We start from the raw sequence: 22,439 nt of genomic DNA, 5'->3' as shown, positions 1-22,439 counted from the left end.
TGGTCTTAGGGCAACCCTGTTAACCTTGTGCCCTCCAGATGTTTTGGGTCTGATGTGAGCATGGATCTGATGTAATCCAAAACATCTGGAGGGCACCAAGTTGATGAAAGCTGTCATAGTGCATGCCTGCCTCCCTCAAGTTCAGTCTAACACTTCAGTGCAAAACCTCAAGTGTAGTAAGGAGCCCTTGGAAAAGGGGTGGGGAGCACCATGCTGCCTAGTTTTAATGCAGGGAAGGGAAAACTGTGGCCCTCCAGATCCTGCTGGACTACAACTCCCATCATCCATGGCAAATGGCTAATGGGAGCCGAGTCTACAGGTTCCCCAGACTTTACCAATTTACTCCACCACTGCAGGACAGTGGTGCCTGTAGGACTCCTGGTCTGCAACATCCAGCCAACTATAGGGATATGAAGAGGCTATGTGTCACACAATAATGTGATACACAATGAATCCAAGCAGCGTCCCCCTGCTCAAACATTTATTCAAAAACATTTCATTACTTTTATATTCCACCTTTCTTTCAGCATGGAACTTGAGGTAATGTTCATGGGATCCCCGGCTAGTCTCCCCTCTAGGCACTAACCAGGATGAAGCCTCCTCAGCTTCAGCATGAAAACCATGCATAGGTACATAACCTTAGTGGGTTCCCCGCACCCTCCCCAATTCTACAAGTTGTTTATGGACAATATAGTACAGTCTGGTTGTACCAACCACAGAACCAAACCTAACAGTATGCTCACCATTATCAAAGTCAATGTATTTGGAAATCTTGTGCCAGGTGCGGTAGTAGAAGTGCCGAACCTGTTCCTTGTTCTTCACCATGTTTGCTGGCTTGCTTTTCTTCTTATACTTCAGGGCAATGTTGTTCTGTATTGCTTCAAAATCTTTTCCGTGCTGAAAAAGCAAATATACCAATACTTTTCTACAGAATGTAAAAATCGGGCAACTAGCTGTCCAAATTATTATTCATGTTTGTTGCAGATGATTTATCAGAGATGTATGGATTTCACAGTTACAGACACACCCACTTCCGATAGGCAATCTGCAGAAGCTAACGGATTAGGAAAGCATTTTTACAAAAGTGTCCAATATACTGGGATCTGCAGTTAGGGATGCTAGGAATGATAGCTCGGGGGGGGTGTCGTCACATGATTTAAATGTGCATAGGATGAGCTTTAAATGCATGTTGTGGATCTTCTCTACCATGGTCCAATGACCTTTCCCAGAATAAGCATTTGAAGATACAGGCAACATCATAGACGCATGGGTATAAGGTACACAGAGAGACTGGGATATTGGCTTAAAAGGAGAATAATAGTTTCAAGTAACTTGGGGGGAAATTATTTCTACTATCCTCAGTAAAAAACAACAACAACTAAAAGGTATTTCACCACCTGGATGTCAATCCTTATGTAGCCAAAATAGCACACAAGAGAATAACAATAGACTAGGGAAAACTACTAGGTTCATGGAAGATACCCCCACCCAATGAGAACTGAACATGCTAAGTAGCCACAGAATGCTATGTGTCTGCTTTGGGAGGGGAATATGGTAAACAGGGTGAGGAATAAAATAGAGTAGAATTCGGCAGGGCTGGAACCCCAAACACGAGAAGAACCCATGGCAATCTTGAGAGCTCTGCTTGTTTTGACATAGCACTCAAGTATTCAACCTTTGAATGAAACATAGCATCCAGTTTTGATCTTCAAAACACATCGCTTGAGGACACCCACCTCATAGAGGCCTTCAAAGAAAGTATTCTTATCCTCGGTGCTCCATGATTCCCACTGACGTCTAACCTTCTTGCCTTCTTCCTTTTCTCCCGCTGATGAGCCCAGGTTTCTTGCAGTAGATTTTGAGCTACCAGCTGGGGTGCTGGAAGAGATTCCTGATGAATTGCCAGAGGAACTCCCGCCATTATCTGCACCTGTAGTAAATAAGACCACCACGACACACATTCTCAGTTAAAGGAGACTAAGTTCATCATATAATTCACAAGCAACACTTCGTAGCACTGCAGAAATAATGAAAATTTGAGAGTTTCAAAAACCAATGATTGGAAAGCAAGAGTATAAATCTTTTTTTTAAAAAGAATTATTATTTTTACAACTACAGAATTTTTAAGTGTTCCGTTTCATTCTGTTAAAAGTATATATTAAATTAAAAAAAAGAAACTTTCATAGAATTGTAAGGGATGCCAAGGGTCATCTATTGTTGACTAAGTCAATTGTTCACTAAGGCTGCAATCCTAACCCCACTTACCTGGGATTCAATAGGACTCACTGTGCAATCCTAACCATATCTACTCATAAGACACTACAAATTACGGTACATTTTGAAGTGGAAACCTTTGTTATTTACCCCATAATTATAAAGGGCAAATTCCTGTATTTTCTATCTCATAAAGGTAAGAAATTATGTAGATTCCAAATGTTACTATGAAGGAATTCAGGAAAAGTGATGGCTGGTTAATGGGCTGGGATAACAAAACTGAATAAGGAGGTTGAAATGCATTAAGCCCATTTCTAGTACTCTTAAAGCAACAGACCTTCCTAAAGAGGGAACTCTCATACATCCTTCCTTTGGGCATGTACAAATCCTCCTACCAGAAAGATACTTTCTCATCAAAATTTTCAGTTTCCAAAGCTATAATGGATGTTGGGGAGGAAAGTGCTAGCAAGTTTCACAGAGCCTTCTCTGTGGTGGAGCCCAGTATGTGGAATGCTCTCCTCTTACGGGCAGGACAGTCAGCAGCATTGTTGTCATTTTGGTGCCAAACACCTGTTTACTCATTTTAGGTCTGAAAGGGTGACTGTTTTAGCTGCCTCTGTTTTGTTTGTTTTTTTAAAGCATGCTGTTTTATAGAAAGAGATATCTATAATTTATCAGGATCAATGAAGGGTGGGTAACAATGTTTTGAATTAAAATAAAAAATAAGTAAATGCATGCATTGGCTGTAGGCTCAATGCCACTTCTTTTTGGCATTACTGTGGCATGCAAGATGCATTGAATGTGATGTCCAAGGAGGGTGGGGCTCTCAAAAGAGTAGACTTGCCCACTTCTGGTAGAAGTCTCCATCTACATGTCCCAATGCAGTGGCATCCTAGGCGAAGCCACCACTGGACCAGAATTACAGCTTCGGCAGAGAATTTTCTTGGTCACAAGAGGATGTGACAGGGAATCAAACTGCCGCATTTCCTGCCAGGTGTCTCACGACGCATTTAAGAGGGTGGGTGGGAAGCTAAAATTTCCGCAAGGTAGCTATGCTACACATTCATCAGAAATAACTTTCTCACAAATTGCTCACTAGAGATTCTCAACGAGTGATATCTATGAGCTCTGTACAAAGACCTGCACTTGACTGATCTTTCTTCAAACAACAATGATCATGCCTGTTTGATGAGTACTAAATTTATTGAACAGGTTAACATGCTCACCTGGGGCTCATGATTTTCATAAAACTGGGTTTTTCCATCAGTTAGAGGGGACATTCTTAGTGGCTAGGCCTAGAGCCGCTACTTTTATAATACAACACTAGTTGCATAATGCAGCACTGATTGGGGGGTGGGGTGGAATTTAAAAGTGCTATATCGAGATATATACCATGCCAGTCCCAACGCCTACTGGTATAAAGAACTGGTCCAGCTCGTAAATAATTAGTATCTGGTGCAATCACTGTTACAGCACCACCACATCATTATTTGTGTTGGTCTACTGGTGTATATACCAGCAGTGACTCAGTTTAGTCATTCAAACTGAAAACAACAATGAAAAATGTAGAACATATCACACAAGAAAGAATAGAGTTACACATTAAAAATACACAGGTATCACATTCTAACTTAGTGCAAGAATGCGAAGAGGGAAATGTCATTTTATGTTGAATTAATGAAGTATAATTTGAAAGACATTGGGGAGGTGAGGGTGGCAGATAGAGTGAGAGATAAAGCAATGAGGGGAGACTATCAATATAATGAAAGAATTCAGCTGAGTAGAGAGGAGGTTTGAACAAACAACAGTTAAAGCAACTCAAGAACACCTAAAACCTGGATAGTTTCCAGGGGAAGACGTGTTAAAAATAAGATCTTCTGTCATAACTATATGCCAGTTTCAGTGGGTACTGACATCTAAGAGCCAGGAGACAAACTTGCTTTTAAAAATTCGAAGATAAAGATCAGGTTGCTTTAAAGCAAATGAACATCAGCAACAACAAAGGGACAACAGATACCCTCAGACTTCTGGAAAGAAACTTCCTGGATTTCTTTTGGGTGGGTGAGGGTGGAGCTGCACATTGTGCTAAAGAGAGGTGAGCAACACTCACCTCTTTGGCATGCACATGATTACCTTGCTGATTTCTATCAGAATCCTGAAAATTTCCACTTTAGAACAGTGTGTGTGTCAAGCTCACTTAATCAGTAGGTAATCTTGGTTTCAAATGGTCTTAGCAATGAATATGAATACATCTGAGATGACACTGCTTTATACCATTGCCTGTTCAAAACTATGAAGCAGAAAAGTTATGTAATTCTAAAAGGGTGAGATTTACAATCCACAGACTCAATAGGTATCATTTTCTTTATAAGCCAAGATTGCATCCTATACATGGGATACTTAATGCTGACTAAATGGAATTTCATCAGCTTGGTTTTTTTTAGGATTCTGGCCCCAAAGATTTGTAAACATAAAGGTTAGATTACTGCTAGGATACTTTTGTACAGATGCACTGACTAGCTGTCTATTAGGGCACGACAAAATCTGTGCCTTCACATGCTACATGTTAGGCACGATGTAGCCTTTGTAACCCACACAGAGAAAGTGGCAAGACAGCTGTACAAAATGTAGCACTAAAACAGAACTCAGCAGCAGTGAAATGCCCCCTGAGAACACGCCCCAAGTGAGTTGTCAGCCATTTTTTTCATAAAGCAGTACATCTTGTGCTTCAAGCCATTCTAAATGTCTGAACTGGCATTCCACAACTATTGTAAAATAAGGCATAAGAACAATTCAGCCAAGGGCTAATCTAGGGGTTGCCAACATTGTGCTCTCCTGATGTTGTCGACTACAAAACCCATCATCCATGACCATTGGCCATGCTGGTTGAGCCTGATGGAAGCTGGAGTCCAGCATCTGGAGGGTCACAAATTCCTCACCCTTCTTCACACCAAGATGAGTATCTGTAGCGATCTCTTGCAACTACGAATCAGAGATGGGAAGGGTTATGATGCGAAACAATTCCTGACCACAGAAAACACAGTAAATTATGCTGATAAAAATGTTCACAATTCATGTCCAAAATTTAAAAATTTTAAAAGACACTTGACTATTGGTTCTGAAATATTTATAGAATTTTCCTTGGGGGGTGGGGCTGCTGTTATCACTCACCGCAGTAATTTTAGCATTACATGTGAACAGAATCAGAGATAAAGGAGTACAAAAAAATTACTGAAAAGCCATGGCTGACAAGAAGAACAGTGTATAAAATTTAATCAGCAGGAAAACTGTAAAGATTTAACAGGGATGCAGTTCTTACCCCCATCCCAGAGTACTCCACATTTTTCTTCATTTAACTCTATTTTATCATAATAGTTGAAACTGAAGGAGTGTGCATTTGTAGGTGAATGTGTGTAGGGTGATTGAAAGATGAGCGTGGAATTTTTGTGAGCAATGAGTAGAAGTGCATTGAGCAAGTGGAATCCTGATTATATTCTATTGTTTTATATATTGTATCACATTATCTCATTTTGAGTTTACTTTGCAAACTGCTTTGCAAATGATTTCTGATGAAAAGCAGAATATAAATACTTGAAATAAAAATAATACTGTAACCTAGCACTTTCTAAAACTTATAATTGGCTATCGAACCTATCAGAGGTTGCTCTAAATATAAATATCACAAGAACACATCACTTAAGGGTTGTTCATTACTAAGACACAATCAAGCTCAAACCAATGGGATACAGCTAGCAACCACTTAAAATTAAACACTAGGTTTAATGAGCATGTCGTTAGTTCTCTCCTGACACCTCTCTTGAACATTCCCAGAAGACATATATATGGATTTTGAAAGGAGCACTCCCTGAAAAACAATGTGAAATTATCTTCCTGAACAATTTGTCTGCTAAATCAACATAAGAATGGCTTCTAATTCCACTAGAACACAAGGGCAAAGCAAGGATTCTGAAGGACAGCTCTAGTGGAGGCCATGCAGTTCTACCTTGCCTGCAACTTGCACTGATGCTGTGAACAAATCCAGAAATAGAGGGAAAACCTGTTTGAGATCTACAAATTGATAACTAGGGAGTGGAAATGCATTTTAGAAAAGAAGGGGGCAGATAGAAGTGTCCCATGACACTTCAATAAAACTGCAGAATCTCAATTCATTATTTTTTTGTATTTCTCTCTCAGCTATAACAAAAAATAAATAAATCTGGTGATGTCAGGTGTACCGTAGTTGAAGTAAGCACATATGCTGAATTTTGAAAGCATTCCACAGATCTATATGCTAAAATTCTGAAAGATAAAATAGTTAACGCACCCCGTTTCGGCAAGGGAAATTGGTGTGCAAAAGTGGGTTTGAACACACACAACTGAAGCACCTCGATATGCATCCTCATCACAGGCTCATCCTGACTCACTGTCCTGGCTAGAGAAATCCTTTTTAAGGGGAATGTGCATTCCCATGAGGAGCCACTATTGTTGCATGCAGGTAGAATCAGATCAAGTCAAAACAAAGCTCCAAGATATTGAAAGAAAAAGCTATCCAAGTTGGGTTTTTTAAAGAATGCTTATTGATGCTTCATTACATGATTGAAAGAAAGTCCAAAGACTGTTAGGGGCTTTAAAATGCTGCACTTCTGCAAATACAGATAGCTTTACATGGATAAATATAATGTAGGAACTATTAAAACAGGGGCTGGCAACCTAAGACCCATGGGCCACAAGCAGCCCACGGGGGTCGTTTAACTGGCCCACGAGCCACCCCCAAACTAAGCTGCCCGCTTGGCGAGTCCCCGCGTGCTGCACTAAACCAGCGCAGTGCGATACAGGGACTTGCTTCCACGGTGCAGGAAATCGCATCTGCGCAGATGCCAGAAATTGCAGGTGCACGCGCAACCTGGCCCATGGAGGGATCTCCACTGGAGTGAACCAGCCCAGGTGAGGTAAACCTTGCCGACCCCTGTATTAAAACATGCCTGCCTGAGAGTCTAGTTCATGAATTTCACACATGTATCATTAATTTATAAGCTATATCACACACAGACACATATATGGAAATCACACCCATCAACATCTGCAATATGGAAATTTAGGCTTAAAGATTAGCCAATATGTCCGTTTTTAAATTTAGGATTCAGAATTCACTAACTCATGGACTCACACATAGAAGGACAAACAGAAAATTTTACTTGAGATTTTTGCCACCGCTGAAGAGGTAAGTTGAAAAGAAGATTGTCTCTTCAGCAACAGGACTGCAAAAACAAAACAAGATGCAAACCAATGGTTTCCTGTATTTCTGTTTGCGTTCCAGAGCCTATGTGCCCAGTTTGCCTAAGGACACAGCATGTGGCATAGCTCTGCACAAACTACACAAGAACATGGCTGCACTTCTACAGAACTGCCATACAATTCATTGTGGCTTCTGCAGAAACAGGGGTAAAAGTTGCCCAATGCAATTAAAAAAACACTGGAGATGGACCATAGCATAGTGGAAGAGCACAGGATTCCAAGGTTCGTTCTCTGACATCTTCAGTTAGAAGGATCAGGTAGCAGGTGATGTGAAATACCTCTGGTGCTAGGGAGACATTGCCAGTCAGAGTGGACAATACTGGGCTAGTTGGACATCTAACTTCACAGAAGTCAGCTTCCTATGTTCCTAATTATTACTAATAATCAGATCAGCTTGCATACTGCTGAATCCTATATGTTTTCCTTAATTGTAAACAATAAAATAAAAATTAGATCAACTTCAGATTATCAAAACCTTCTTTTAAAGGAAAATGCCCCAATTCAACAATAGAGTGCCAATGGAGGATAAGCTTGCACAGAAAATGCAAATATGCTATGAGATGCTTATCTAGACACCACTAATATGGCTAGGTGTGTCTTTTGTTGTAGATGGGAATGAGCATCTATGTAAGGGGCTACTAGTGCGACTAGCACTGGATTGGGGCTAAAGATTTCATGGGGCTGGTATATGGATGCATATTTAAGAAATAGCGCAAGGGAGAAATACACTAAGCAACCAAAATGGGATTTCTGCACAATGTGATAGAATCATTTTTCCCTTTTACTGGTTTGCAGTCAAAATGTCTATTTCCCCAATGAATCCACAAGCTTTTGTACTCGCTGCCCTGATAGTAAGTTAAAACAGAACCAATTATGTGATGAGAAAATATTGAGATCAATCCTCTGGACTTTGGGAATATGATCTGACATGAGACTTCTCATCAATATCTTCATTAATGACTTCTATAATACATATTTATATAAAAGGTGCTGCAATTCTTATTTAAAAGAAATCTTCCAGCATTTAGATGGTTTGCATAAATAGGCAGCATCTTATGAAATGTGCTTCTGTTCAGCATTATTATTATTATTGTTGTTGTTGTTAAAAAATAGGTCTCTCAGCATCCAATATATGTTGGGAGGATTTATTTTTTAACAGATGAAGCTGTTCATTACCATTTTTGTGTTGTTGTTTTTAAAGTCTTAAATATTTAATTTTTTCCTATAAAGGCAATTTGATAATAAAATAAATCCTGGGATGTAGAAAGTTCTTTATAATAAAACCTTAGTCCAGGCATAGGCAAACTCGTCCCTCCAGATGTTTTGAGACTACAATTCCCACCATCCCTGACCACTGGTCCTGTTAGCCAAGGATGATGGGAGTTGTAGTCCCAAAATATCTGGAGCGCAGAGTTTGCCTATGCCTGCCTTAGTCAAATATTGGTACTGAGGATTACCTAAAATGCCTTCCAACTAACCAACACAATAAGGAGTTAGATGGCAATGAATAAGGGCTGTATATCCTCAAGAACAATAATTTGTTCAGCTATCCGCCATGCTTAAGACAAACACATAAAAAGTTCACTGATCAAGAGCATAAGGCAGCATGGGTTATGATACTTATGAAGCAATGCCAAGCCACGGTCTATTTATCAAACCAGGTGTTGTCCCACAGACAACCAGCAAGCCATGGCTTACTTTGTAACAGCTTGGTTTGTTTTCAAGATGCTCTTGCCTTATGCCTTCGTGACTTAATTAGTGCTTAAGGTAGGAGTGAACAAACCAACCATGGTTAAGGAAGGTGCTGAGTTTGTATACAACATCAAGCAATAGTTAAAACAATCAAGGTTCCTAAGCTTCAGAATGCAGTTCAATGGAAGTAATCAAAGCCTAGTGAAGCCTCTAGAGAGGGCATGGTTGATCAAACAAACTATGGTTTAACAAACCAATGTTCAATAAACCATGGCTTAGTGTCATACACAACCAAACATGCCCCAGAATTAAATCTTTTATCACAACTAGTTTCACAAATAAACTTTTGACAAGGACAATAAATACTACTTAGTTATTTGGTAACAACTGAAATGACAAAAAAGCCAAATGCTAGCTACTCAGGATGGAATCAGGGAGTCAAACCTCTAGCTCACTTCTAACTTAATAGCCCCACCCCAATCAACTGACCATGGCTTTTAAAGCTTACCACAGCTAGTTAAAGCAAAAGCAAAGTCTTGTGATGCCTTAAAGATTCACAAACTGATTAACACATAATCTTTTGTGAACTAGAGTCAAATTCACCAGATGCTGAAATGGACTCTGGTCCACAAATGTGATGTTATAATAAATGTGTGAGTCTTTAAGGCACCACAAGACTTGGCTGTTTTTGCTGCAGCAGCAATGCTACCCCCTCCAGGGATTATTAAAAAATGCCCTTTAGTAATAGGCTCCTGGTCCCTTTTCTATGCATATGGGGAATAAACAAAACTACAGATTTATCAAGCGAAAAACCTCGGGATGCACAAAAGCAGTGGCAGAAACGCAAAGCAAGAACAATCACCCAAGCAAGGCGTCAAGGGGACAAAACTGGCAACGGATGCCAAAGGCACCTTCCTCCCCGTGGCATGTGTGTTTTAGGAGGGGTGCGAGGTCAATACTGTACCTTTTCCTTTTGCTGCTGATGCAGCAGCGGTTGCATTGCTGCTGCTGCCACCTCCAACTGCGCAGGATGCCTGAGAATCCTTCCTTAACCTCTTGCTCTGAGGTCTGACACTGGACCTGAGGAAATGATGCTGGTCGTTGCTGTGGGCAGGCTGGACGGAGGAGGAGGAGGACGACGACGAGGGGGCTTGGGGCAAAGTGGAGGTTGCCAAGAAGGGCCCCCGGTTAGTGTTGCTTTGAGTGATCGCCTCTTCTTCCTTTGTGCTGCTGGTGCTGGGAGCTGCCTCTCCTCCTTCGCCTGCTCCTTCTTCCAGGGACTCTTCTTCACCTGCTCGCTTGCCCAGCTTCCTCAAGCCTTCCTCAGTAGTAGTCGTGCTGGTGTTGCTGCTGCTGCTGCTGCTTTCGCCCAGCTTCACTGTCATCCTATGTGGAGGAAGAGGAGGAAGGTGGGAGGAGAAGGAGAAGGAGACAGAGACAAAGTGGGGAGGGGGCACAAAGTCAACCAAGAGACCCCTTCAGAGGAACAAGGAAAAAATATAAAACACCCCGAAGCACAATGCAAACCCACAACGCGCAAACCCACATAACACACACAGCCTGCCTTCAGAGGGGAGAAGTTTAGCTGCAGAAATTCCTCTCAACATGGCCGCCGTTGTTTGTTACTAAATCCCCTTTCGTTGGCTTGTCCCGACCCAACAACCTGTGCCGGTGGTGGGGAAGCGAGGGGAGGGGGGGAAGGAGGCCAGGAACCCCTCCAAAGGGTAGCCAGCGCCGCCGGGCAGCCCCCTGCCCCCTCGCCGGGAAGGTTAAGGGCGCCTTTGGCAAGGAAAACCGCCGAGGCAAACTCGGGCGTTTGGGGGGGAAAGCGTTCGGCAGCCACGGAAAGGAGGAGCCGGAGGGGGGGGGGAAGCACCCTCGTCGGCACACGGGGAGAGAGACCAGCAAAAAGAGAGAGGGGAAAATATGAGATAGAGAGAGAGAGAAATGTCCCCTAAAAAGTGACTCTCCCCCACCCCATCCTACCCATTGTGTGGGTCTTCTGGGCCAGGGGGGCTCTTCTTTCTCCTCACCATGGAGCCGAGGCGATCCGACCTACTGAGGGGGGAAATTCATATTCCTAGATGCAGCAAGCAGCTTCGCTGCCGCCTCCTCCCTCCCTCTCTCTCTTTCTCTCTCTCGTGTGTGTGTGTGAGCGAGAGAGCGAGCGAGTGTGTGTGCGAGTATGTGTGTGTGTGTGTCTGCCTCTCTAGGACTGGGACTGGCCAAGGCTACAAAGATTTCCAACAACTCCCCACACACCCACTTCCCAATTGCTCAGCACCTTTCCGAATCGCCCTTAAATACGGCGACTTTTCTCCTCTCCAAACCAGAAGAGTGCCAGGTTTATTTTCCTCGCCAACCCAACCCCAACAACTAATACATTAGCTTGTTGTTTTTAAAAACAACAACAACAAAACAAACCAACACAAACCCAAAAGCGCCACTTGCACGCCATTTTATTTTAAGTTTTGCATTTGAAAACGTGGGAGTTATTTAAGGGTTTCACTTCAAATAGCTAAAGAAAGAGCTATGGTTTCCTAAAGACATTCTTTCTCTTTTACTTTTTGTTGTTGTTGCTTTCTTATAGCATGGGTTTTTCAGCATTTGGAATAACCGCAGCTAAACTCAAACCAGATTCAAAACAGTTCCCCACCCTTAAGACATACGTGACCAGCCAGTTTGCCCAATAGTTACAGAGGGTTTAACAAATGTGCTCAGATGCTACTGAAATCTTTATTACTACTTTCACATTACTGAGTTCGGTGTTTACCTAATGCTATGTCAGCATATTCTGCTGTGACCCACAACACATTTTCTGTATTTCACACATACATACACACACACACACACACAATGCACATGAAGATTAAACTAGTGAACTTCAAAAAAATTGCAAAGTGATTGAAAGCATGGTACCGTAAAGCCAAAACAACTTTCAAAAAAGTAACAATTCAAGAGTACAATAGAGGACAATAACACTACAAAACTGTGCACACTTACTTGGAAGCAAGTCCCACTGAATTCAGTGTGACATACTTATACATAAAATGCAATTTCCTTCCCACAACAGAAATCAAAATTCAAGCACCACCACCAAAAATATACTAACCAACAAAAATAATCCCAGAATTCAGACTAAAAGTGCAGCACTCATTGAAATGAACATCAGTATTACACATTTTAGAAAGGGATATGCAGTTGTTTCATAATGGTTTCATTACATATGACTATCAATCACTCCTCTCTGCCTCAAACCCAATCCTAAAACATATATGGAAGTAATCTCCCCCCCCCAAAAAAAAGTTCTGTGAAATATATTTGTTAGAAAGCATCAGCTGGAACCCAAGCCTTCAAGTTTACATTCTTGGCACACTTTTTAATTGTTTTGGGCTATTCTATGTTGTGTCAGTAGTTTACACAATTTTTTTTAAATCCATAAAATTTAATGTGGAATTAAAAGTCATCTTTTTTTTTTACACACAGGACTAGTCAGAAAAGCAATGACGATCACCTGACATTTGAAAGACTGATTTTTTTTTTTCATTATTCTGTGCTACTGAAAGACCAAAGATTTACAGCATTCAGTTCCACACAAGGGGTGATTAAATAAATAAACGTCCAACATCCAGGATGAGGGCCCAATATTGTAAAGAGGCTGGATCTTCTAGTCTGTTTGAACGTTACTAACGCCAACATACCCAACCCATTCTCCCGTGCTCTCCCCAAATAGTGTCCAGTGCCTCCTGGCTTCATCCCGAATGCAAAGTATTCCACCCACATTATTCCCCCTGCTTCCAGTTTCAACTTCAGGTCCCACGTCACTCCTGTCAAACTGTGTTGATGTAATATATTTTTTGCAAAGGACAATTTAGCTTCCCAAAGTTCTCCATCATTCCTTCTTAATCCCCAATCGATTTCACTCCTTCCCGTTCTCTTTGGGGCAGGAGTTTAACGTAATGATTTCTGCCGTCTTCTAAATCGTCCCCGCGGCCCTTTACCGCTCCAGATCCGCCCCAAGGAAACGAATCTCTTCCCTCCAGACCCGCTCTAAGAAAGTGAGCCCTTTACTAATCTCACTTCCGACAGCCGGGGCTCCGAGGCTACAATCCGATACACATTTCTCCAGAAGTCAGTCCCACTGCATTTTACTTTCTAGCTAACACGCGAGCTTAGTGGTGCATTTGAAGTCTTCTCGATACACATCCTGGAAAGGGAAGAACCGATCTTCAAGGAATAGCATTTGGGCCCAAGTCCTACCTGCTGCATGGATGCACCGTTGCGACGCCGGTATCAGATCCCTGCAGCCTAAAGGCCGATCTTGAAAGGTCCCGCTCCGCTGCCCAAATCTCCCCAGCCCCTTGGATTGTTACTCCCACCCTTACGCCTTGCTCGTACACTGGAGACTGATAAGGTCCCCTTCCGCTTCCTCGTTGCCTCCGCGCTCAGCAAAGGGGCGGGAAGCAAAGGGCTGGGGAGAAGCACCCAACGGGCCCGGCTGAGCGCGCAGACAGCCACGCCCCCACAGACCCCAAACAAATCGCTTCATTGGCCGGCCGAAGCTAGCAGGAAGGCGGAGCCTGAGGCTGCGGTGGTAAAGGTGACCAATCGAAGCGCCGCGCGCGGCTGATGACACCGGACCAGAACTGGGCCAATGGCGAGGCGGGAGTTAGGAGGCGAGATTCGAGGGAAGAGCAAAGAGGGCGGGAGAGGGGCCGAAGCGTTAGAACGAGATTCTCATTGGCTAGAAGGGAATAGACGCGAGCCGATCGTAAAGGGGAAGGGCCCGTGTCATCTGCTAGCATTTCCATTGGCTAGTTTCCTGTTTGACTGGCAGGTGGTAATAGACTACATAGCCGGTGGGATTTTTTAATAGGGGGAGGCTTGTTGAGTTTTGCAGCGTTAACAAAGGGTCTTGTAGTAGAGTATTATAACTGTTTTTCATGGAGTCAGCTTTGGTAGATTATTAGAGTCTCCTTCATCAGAGGCATGCTCTGCTTAATTGGGGGCATCTTAAAAGGCAGCTGCTTTATTATGGCATCTTCATGCACCTGGTGAGATTCAGTGTTGTAGTTCAGGAAACATTAGAAGGTAAATAATCGGTTATTCTTGAAGATGCCAACAGATTCTTTGCTGATGTAGCTGGAAGCGACGTGGAAAACTGTTTTTAAAAAGATGAAATTATCATAGCTATTGCCTCGCAAACCATACTAACTCCAGCCCGTTGTGAGCCATTCCTGTGGTTTTCTGCTCACTACAGAATTATTTCGGATCCGTGGGCGCGTTAAAGGAGCCAGTTTATGCATTCAGCAGAATTTATTTCCATACAGTATTTATAACGAGACTCTTAGCGATAAGAATTCATTTGAGTATATCGCTTCAGTCTGCAGGTTGTGTGTGTGTGTGTATTTGCAACATAAAAATAAACACCAGTTTTGCCTGCGCTCCCGGCAGGGCCTCTCTCGCTTTTCATTGGGATTTTTCTATTTACCTGTGGATGGCGGATATTGAACCTGAGACCTTATGCATGCAAACCATCTGCTTCCCCCCCCCCTCCAAAGCCCCCGCGTTCTTTGCACACATGAAGAGAAAGAGAAATGGAGGTTCAACTCTCCTTAGAAGGAATGCCTTAAGGAAAAGGGAGCTTTTTAAACCACCAGGAACTTAAACTACTTACAAGTAAGCTGGAACTAGCGCCCTTGCTCCTACAGAAACACAACTGACCTAAGGGGAAGCGAGTTGGGAGCTCGGGGGTTTCCGTGAAGATTTCCGCGAAGCGTTCCCCTTCGGAAAACTTCGCGTGCCTTCGGCTCCGTGTTCGGGTGTTTCCGTAACGGCCGCCGTTGTCAAGGGTAACAACGCTCAGCATCTCGTTGAGTCGGGCTTGAGGCCCGCCAGGCCTCTCTCTCGGGCTGAGGTGGCGCTGTGAGCCGGTAAGCGACAAACTCGAGGTGGGGCTGGGGGCAGGCTGGGATTCAGCTTGGACTCGCTTCTTTCGATAAGCTCCTCGGGGGTGGGGGTTGCTGCTCGCGAAGGCCGTGGCCCGAACTGGCGCCTCTGGGGCCGGCCCTGTCATGGGCGAAGGGAGGGAAACGTAACTTTCGTGCGCACTCAGGTTGGCGATGAGACCCGATGAGTTGGTGTGAGGGCCATGCTGGGCGATGGGGAGCGTTTCAGCATGTCTGTCTCTGTGCTTAATATTGTGGCTCAGGCTTCTCACCTTTTGGGTTGCCTTTTTAACACCTGTGAGACCCAGGCAGGAATTTAAAATGCTCCACGGATGGTATCTCTAACACCCAGCAAACTCGTCAAGATGTACTGTATAAGAAAGGATCCAATGCATGCTGGAAATGCTAAAATTTTGACTGGTTTAGATTAACTCTTGTACAGTAATGAGAAACATCAAAAAGTGAGGGGATGAGTTGGTTACCAGCAATCTAGATCAGGGTTTCCCAAACTTGGGTCTTCAGCTGTTTTTGGACTACAACTCCCATCATCCATAGCTAGCAGAACCAGTGGTCAGGGGTGATGGGAATTGTAGTCCACAGACAGCTGGAGACGCAAGTTTGGGAAACCCTGATCTAGATACACAATGATAGGCATCCCAACCAAGAACTTTAAAAGAACCAAGTAAGAACGGGAGGGAAGTCAGAGATAATTAGAACATCTATAAGTTGAATGGCAAAGAATATATTTTTGTTTTTTCCCCTTTACTATGATTTGGAAATATTTGTATATCAACAAGAAATTGAAACTTCACATTGCGATCTTATGTTAAGTAAGCATTTCTGTTGTAAAAAACCGATAAAGATGAATCGCAAAAAATAAAAAAAAAAGGAAATGCTAAGACAGGGCACCTTTTTCCACATGTGGTGGACGCGTAAGAAAGCAAAAAAGTATTGCCCCTCCTCACTTGGCTCATATCTAAATTACACAACAGCCATCTCCCTCTCTCCTCTTGGTGTGTATTCATTCCCATGCTTGCCCCAAGTGTGTATGGTGGCCACATTTGACATGGCCTCAGAAGCTCCCCTCCTTTAGCTCCAATGTTCTTCAGCCCTTCAAATGAGAGCTGGCTAAGTTAGAATAACCATAAAATTCTTCTTTTAGTATTCTGTATAGAACAGCTACTTGTTCTGGCCATTACTTTCTAGAAGTAAATAATGGTTTAGTATATGTTTTATCTGCATTCTAGCCTGGGTTATTTATACAGTTCGTATTTCACCCCTCGTGCCGGGTGAATACAATGAAATAAGACTACATGAAGGTGAGTTCTATCACTCAGTAACACAGTAGGTGATGACTGCAGGTATTGTGAGGACCATTATGGGAAGCCTACTCTCAGTGAATCTGGACCAGATTGACCTAGTGACCTGCAGGATCCAGTGCCTTGTAGGGGACATCACATCTCCCAGCTCCCGTCTGGAGCAAGGGTTTTTCTGACCTGCTGGTGGGTGGCAGAAATAATGCCACTGATGAGCTTTGGTAGACATATGCTGCATTTCCCCCTCCACTTCTCACCTTGGTAGGGTGGGGAGAGAAGGGCTACTGTTTAAAAAGTATAAATTTAAATTCCTTGTATTTGCACTGTAATGGAATGCAAAAATATTTAATTTTTTATATCTTTTAAATATGTAGATTAGACTACATTTCCTATTGATGCTCAGGACTTATTTTACAGTTAGTTTGTCTCTAAATACTTGTTTGTGTTGTAGCTCTTTATCATGGCTGTGTACGTTGATCATCGTATAGAAGCTCTCGAGTCCCGTGGACGCCATTCTCACATAGCTTGGCACCCTCAGCAGCCATTTTTGGCTGTCGCATCTATTAATTTAAACTCTGGTGGCAGTGTGGATATTTTTCTAGAACAGGTGAGCATTCTAAAACTTTCTCTTTTTTCTTTTTTTCCACTAGCTTTGAACACTGCTGCAGTGTTCAGTTTTGTTAAACTCAGTTTTTTATGTGTTATATATACACAGTGTCCTAGTTCACTTTAAATCCATTGAATTACCTCAGGATTTATTACTTTGCTGTTATTATGTCTAATGTTTTATAGGTGCTGTGCAAATATTTTAAGAACACACACTCGGCCCACAGGCTTCTGATTAGACGTGATATAAAACACTTTTCCATTCCACCTTGTCTTGGGAAAGGAACACGGAGGGTTTCCCCTCTTCCAAGTTGGGCCTTTAGAGAAAGCACCATCCTCTGTGCTACCTTTTGCAAGACCTGGAGAGAGAGAAGAGCCTACCCTTTGTTTTCTCAATTGAGAAGAACGATGAGGCCTTTTTTTGGTTGTTTTTTTCCAGTTAGACTTTTACAGAAAGCATTAAAAATAATTACAAAAGCCCAACTTGTAGGAGGAAGAAAGCATCTTTCCTGCGACTGATGGGAGTTGGAAGGAAGTTCAACAATATCTGGAGGGCCACCCCAATGCAAACCCTTTTCCTAGTGTGTTTATGCACTGCAGAGCAAAACAATAGGCCTTTTTTTTCTACATTCTACCCACAACAAAATTCAGCTTACAGTGTAGTTTTAACTTTCTTTTAAACATAATTAGTTCAGTGGAAGGTAGAAAAGGAGGGCTTCTTGTATCACGCATGATAGCAGCTAGAATGACCTCTGGAGGTAGAACACCAGTTTATTTGGAGAACTCAGAATGCTTGACTTTTCAGAAGGCTGAAAAGAAGGAATGTAAAAAAGATCTGCGTCGTGTTGTTTGCAGGGAGAATATGTGTGTGATGCACACTTGGAAAGAAGCTTCCAGGCCACATGCCTCAGTTGGCATCCAACCAAACTGATACTGGCAGTGGGCTGTGAGATGGGCGACGTGGTGGTGGTGAACAAGCAGGACAAGGAACATCATGCGGTACCCTCCAACCATAATGCTGATATTACAATTCTAAACTGGAGTACTAATGGCACCCGACTAGTTTCTGGCGACAAAGTAAGTAGCAAAATCAGAATGGTTCTTTGATGAACATAGTTTTAATAGGTACTACAGACATGCAGCTGTATAATAAACTGAAAGAAATGTGGAGGTGGCAACAGTGTCCTGGGACAAGAATAGGAAGAGGCATTCTAAAGGACCGGGAAACAAAGTAGGAGGCCAATATTGGGAATGGAGTGCCAGAATCCACAGGACTTTATGTTACCTAGGACTACTTTTCTAGCGTACTATATTGACTTCTGAGAGTGCAGACAGTACAGTTGTCTAGCTCTAAACCTCCATTGGCCTGTGTTTGCTGTGGGAATGCTGGGAATTATCTGTGATATGGAAATGAATAGAAAAGTCCCTTTATAGTGTAGGAGCCCCTCAAGACACAACCCTACAGTCTTTTGGTGTTGTCTATGTTGTTTTAGAATGTCTGAGCTATACAACCCCCAGAGGACTCATTTAGTCTGTGCCATTTCGACTGGTTTGTTGATGTGACGAATTCTGTTGCCAGTGTGTAGCCCGTTGTGTGTGGCTAACTGAAGTGACAGCACATTGTGTCTCATGCACCACGTTCCGTCTGCTTTTTCAAGAGCTGTGTTACCTCTTCCTTGTTTAATGCAAGGGTATCAAAATAAGAGTGCAGGAAGGTCCTGAACAGACAGGAATAGACGGTATTGTTGAAAAGCAAAAAGCCCAGTGTATGTTTCCACAGCTTGTTCTGTTTTGTCAACATTAAAGTGATATTTCTCTGCTGTGTGTTTGCAAAATGAAAAAGAGAGCAACATGAGGGTCAAACCAGGTGATATGGGAGAGCTGTCATCAGGATCTTCTGGGTTTTTTAAAAACCCAACAACATTAATAGTAGTTTGTGGAGGTGGCTTTGGCTCCAGAGATTTAAAATTTTATTATTAAAATTGTCTGTTTCCTGTTTGAAAGTTAGTACTTGCCTGTGGGGTATGCGTGGAGATTGCAGGTACCTGTAAGCCCACTCCACCCACGTTCCAAGAGGATGCATTAGCAAACTGAGCATAGATGTAGAATGGTCAGTGCACTGTAGATGAACAGAGGGCTTTTGCTTGGCTACTTTAAAAAAATGAAAGTAATTGGAAATGAAAAACTTTCGGGCTTATTCATGACGCTCATATGACATGGCAGCTGCAATTTTCAACCTGTTCATGTTTATTTTCTAGCACTGGCTATCAGAGACTAATGTTGTCATGTGTATGCTGATGTCATGTGCTACAATGCGCTGGATCCACTGGCTGAGGAAAAGGAGTGGGGGGAGCGCAGCGCCCCTGGCAGTGCGACCCCGGTGGGGTGCCATCGCAGCTGCCCCCTGCCCACGCTGGGCACAACGCCCCCGCCGATGGCATGCCACGTCCCTGGGGCATGCGCCTCCCCACCCCTGCCTGCCCTCTGCCCCCCCCGAATGTATTTTCTATCTTTATTTGCTTATTTCCAGCTTTTGTCAAACAATCCTAAAACAACGCCACAATTCTCAGTATAAAATGCCAGTAATAAAAGCATTGTGTCAACTATCTTAATTTTTCTTGTAACCTTTATAGCTTGGTGTCCTTGTGTTATGGAGGATGGACCAGCGGGGTAGAGTTCAGGGCCCCCCTCTGCTTAAGCATGAATATGGAAAGCATCTCAATTACTGCATCTTCCGACCACCCCCTCCTGGCGAGTAAGTAGCACGCTCTGGCCAGACTTCTGATAGGCAATAGAAAACAGGTGGAATCGGACCTGCTGACTTCCTCAGTGTCCAGTCAACAGTATCTATGTTGGATCAGACCTCCTCTTATTTTGGGTGTTTTTGTAACTCATATACTCCCACCATTTATGTTCATTAAAGCTTCTACTCCATCTTCTAATTGACCTTGCTACTTCCTGTTGTCTGCCTTCCTCCTAAATCCTCTATTGGAATTAATCTACTTTTTCAGTGTCATGCCCAGGTCCTTTGCCTTCTTATGAACCTGCTTTTCTATTCTGCTTTCATGGTCCCATCACCAGTTCTATTCTGGCTGCACTCCTGCTCTCTGTCCAGATATAGTTCATCGTTACCTGCAACTGACAACATCCTCTCTCATGTTAGTCGCTTTTGAATCTCCATTTCTGTTCTAATTTATCTGGAAAATTTATTTCCTGCTTTTACCATTAAGAGTGTCTTACTTAAATTTTAGTAAAAGCAAAATAAAACCAAGAAAAATAACAACAAATACCAAAAAGCAGCAACAAAAGCTAGGAAAGACCTGAGAGAATTGTTTCTGAATGCAGTGTAGATTTGTCAACATACAGCAAGCAAAATCTCTTTTGTTGTGGTGAGATCTTGTTGGTAACCAGGGGGTGGTATTCAACTAAGTTTTACTCAGATTAGACCTGTTGAAATTGCCATATTCTGAAATAACTGAGGTTTCTGATTGATTTTCAAAAACAGCCCTTTGTGAAACACATTACAGTAATTAACTCCACAGGCATCTTTTTATCCTTGGCAGTGACCCTGGAAGGACACTATGCCATGATGGCCATGACGCTGACCCTTCCACAGTGTCATTGTGGGGTGGGACAGGAGGTGAAATGGCCTTGGAGCAGATTAAAAGTGCTGCTTGTCACCGAAACAGAATAAGAATAAAACTTTATTTGCATAGCCAACAGGCCATAGCATCGAAAGACAAACACCAACAGAAGTACATTACAAATATAGTTAAAATCTTGTGACCTATTAAAACCCAAGGTAAATTAATAATCTCAGTACTTAAAACTTGGCAGAAGTAATAAAATAATAATAATAAAACATAATGATAATAATCATAAAAACCCAGACGAGGAATCCGGGTGACCACACTGATATCATTCAGATACCAGCTCTCAGTCTCATTGCTCTCTCGATAAATTTGGCAACCTTCTCTGTTGTCGAGCTGTTCTGGTCGGCTAGAAGTGAGCACAATTTGGCTTCGCAAGAGCGGCCGGGGATGGCAGATAGGAGCGGCGTGATGGTCTCGTCCCTGAGATCTTTATATAGGGAGCAAGACAAGAGAACGTGTGACGCCGTCTCTACATAGCCAGCTCCACAGGGGCAGAGCCGGTTCTCAAATGGAATTTTTTGATATCTACCTTCAAGAACAGCTGACGGTAACATATTTAGTCTGGCCAGTGTAAAGGCCCGCCTAAGTTTTGGAATGGTTAAGGTAGACAAATAAGGTGGCCGAAAATCAAAATGGGAGGGGGGCAGATAAGCGTACCAAGCACTAAATTTCTTAATATAGGCCAGATTATTCTGCTGCTCAATATCCTTCAAGCGCTGATCGATAATGGTTTTTGCCTTGGGGAGACCCACTTTCAGGAGATGCTGTGCTTGTAGGCCACATGTAAGTAGTTTTTGATGCACTACTTTGGACCACCGACTTCTATGAGCGTCTCGTGCTACTAGAGGTAATAGTCCGGATGGGTTTAAATTTAAACGAAGCCAATAGTTGAATGTTCTTATCCAGGTCCGGGTCTCGACGGAGAGGAGACCGGTCTCCAGCCGTAGGGCCGCATTTGGTACGCATGATGGAACGGCTAGAATCTGTCTTAGGAATTTAGACTGGACCGTTTCGAGTGTGCGGCAATGATTTCCCGTCCAGATTTGGGCCCCGTAGAGTAGTTGTGCCAAGGGTTTTGCTTGAAAGACCTCCAAAGCTGCTGGGATATGTCTGCCCCCCTTCGTAAAGTAAAAGCGAGACAGTATTTTGACGCTTTGAGATGCTTTTTCCCTAGCATATTTGTGGTGGGCCTCCCAGGCCCCTGTTGACTGGAAAACTACTCCGAGGTATTTGAAAATTTTGACCTGTTCTATTGGCTGATTGTCCATCTCCCATCTGTGATGTCTGTGTCTCCTAGCGAAGACCATGACTTTAGTTTTTTGGTGATTGACCACCAGTTGATCTCTCCTGCAGTAAGCTGAGAATTCTCTTAGTAGCCTTTTGAGGCCTACTTTAGTTCGTGATAAGAGAACCGCGTCGTCCGCATAGAGGAGCAATGAAATTGATTTTTCGGCCAGTTTGGGGGCATGGAACTCTGGGGATGTTAGGTGTTTGACCATGTCATTGATATATAAGTTAAATAAGGCTGGGGCTAGAATGCAACCCTGCTTGACTCCTTTGGTGGCTGGTACAGGGCCAATTAGTTGCCCATTTACTGAGGCTCTTACATATAACTTGGAGTCTTTATATAGGCTTTTTATCAAGAATAGTAATCTTTTGTCAATGTTGGTAGCATTGAGTTTCGCCCAGAGTTTGATTCGTGAAATCGAGTCAAA

The 22,439-nt window shown here is 42.9% G+C and overlaps 2 protein-coding genes across 8 annotated transcripts in view; one reads left to right on the top strand and one right to left on the bottom strand.

The window, feature by feature from the left end:
- CRAMP1 (cramped chromatin regulator homolog 1) overlaps positions 1-13,717 on the bottom strand; it is a 41,122-nt gene extending 27,405 nt beyond the window's left edge. Inside the window, exons 1-4 of one of the 5 annotated variants that reach the window (XM_083412497.1) lie at positions 13,462-13,717; positions 10,166-10,587; positions 1,737-1,930; positions 744-897 (exon numbers count right to left, since the gene is read on the bottom strand). In XM_083412497.1, coding sequence (XP_083268623.1) covers positions 744-897; positions 1,737-1,930; positions 10,166-10,586 — 769 coding nt within the window. In that variant the 5' untranslated portion in view covers position 10,587; positions 13,462-13,717. Of the gene's footprint in view, positions 1-743; positions 898-1,736; positions 1,931-10,165; positions 10,588-10,758; positions 11,420-13,461 lie in introns of those variants that run through there. The other 4 variants (XM_083412495.1, XM_083412499.1, XM_083412498.1 and 1 more) reach the window with 4 other exon arrangements.
- A 1,293-nt stretch (positions 13,718-15,010) lies between these two features.
- IFT140 (intraflagellar transport 140) overlaps positions 15,011-22,439 on the top strand; it is an 87,198-nt gene continuing 79,769 nt past the window's right edge. For all 3 annotated transcript variants that reach the window (XM_083412488.1, XM_083412487.1, XM_083412486.1), the window contains exons 1-4: positions 15,011-15,134; positions 16,917-17,072; positions 17,927-18,148; positions 19,705-19,826. In XM_083412488.1, the coding sequence (XP_083268614.1) occupies positions 16,926-17,072; positions 17,927-18,148; positions 19,705-19,826 (491 nt within the window). In that variant the 5' untranslated portion in view covers positions 15,011-15,134; positions 16,917-16,925. The remainder of the gene's footprint in view (positions 15,135-16,916; positions 17,073-17,926; positions 18,149-19,704; positions 19,827-22,439) is intronic.

Source organism: Podarcis tiliguerta, assembly GCF_965153285.1.
Source record: "Podarcis tiliguerta genome assembly, chromosome: 14".
Classification (NCBI taxonomy): Eukaryota; Metazoa; Chordata; class Lepidosauria; order Squamata; family Lacertidae; genus Podarcis; species Podarcis tiliguerta.
The sequence above is the reverse complement of the archived record's forward strand: the minus strand, read 5'-3'. Positions and strand labels throughout refer to the sequence as shown.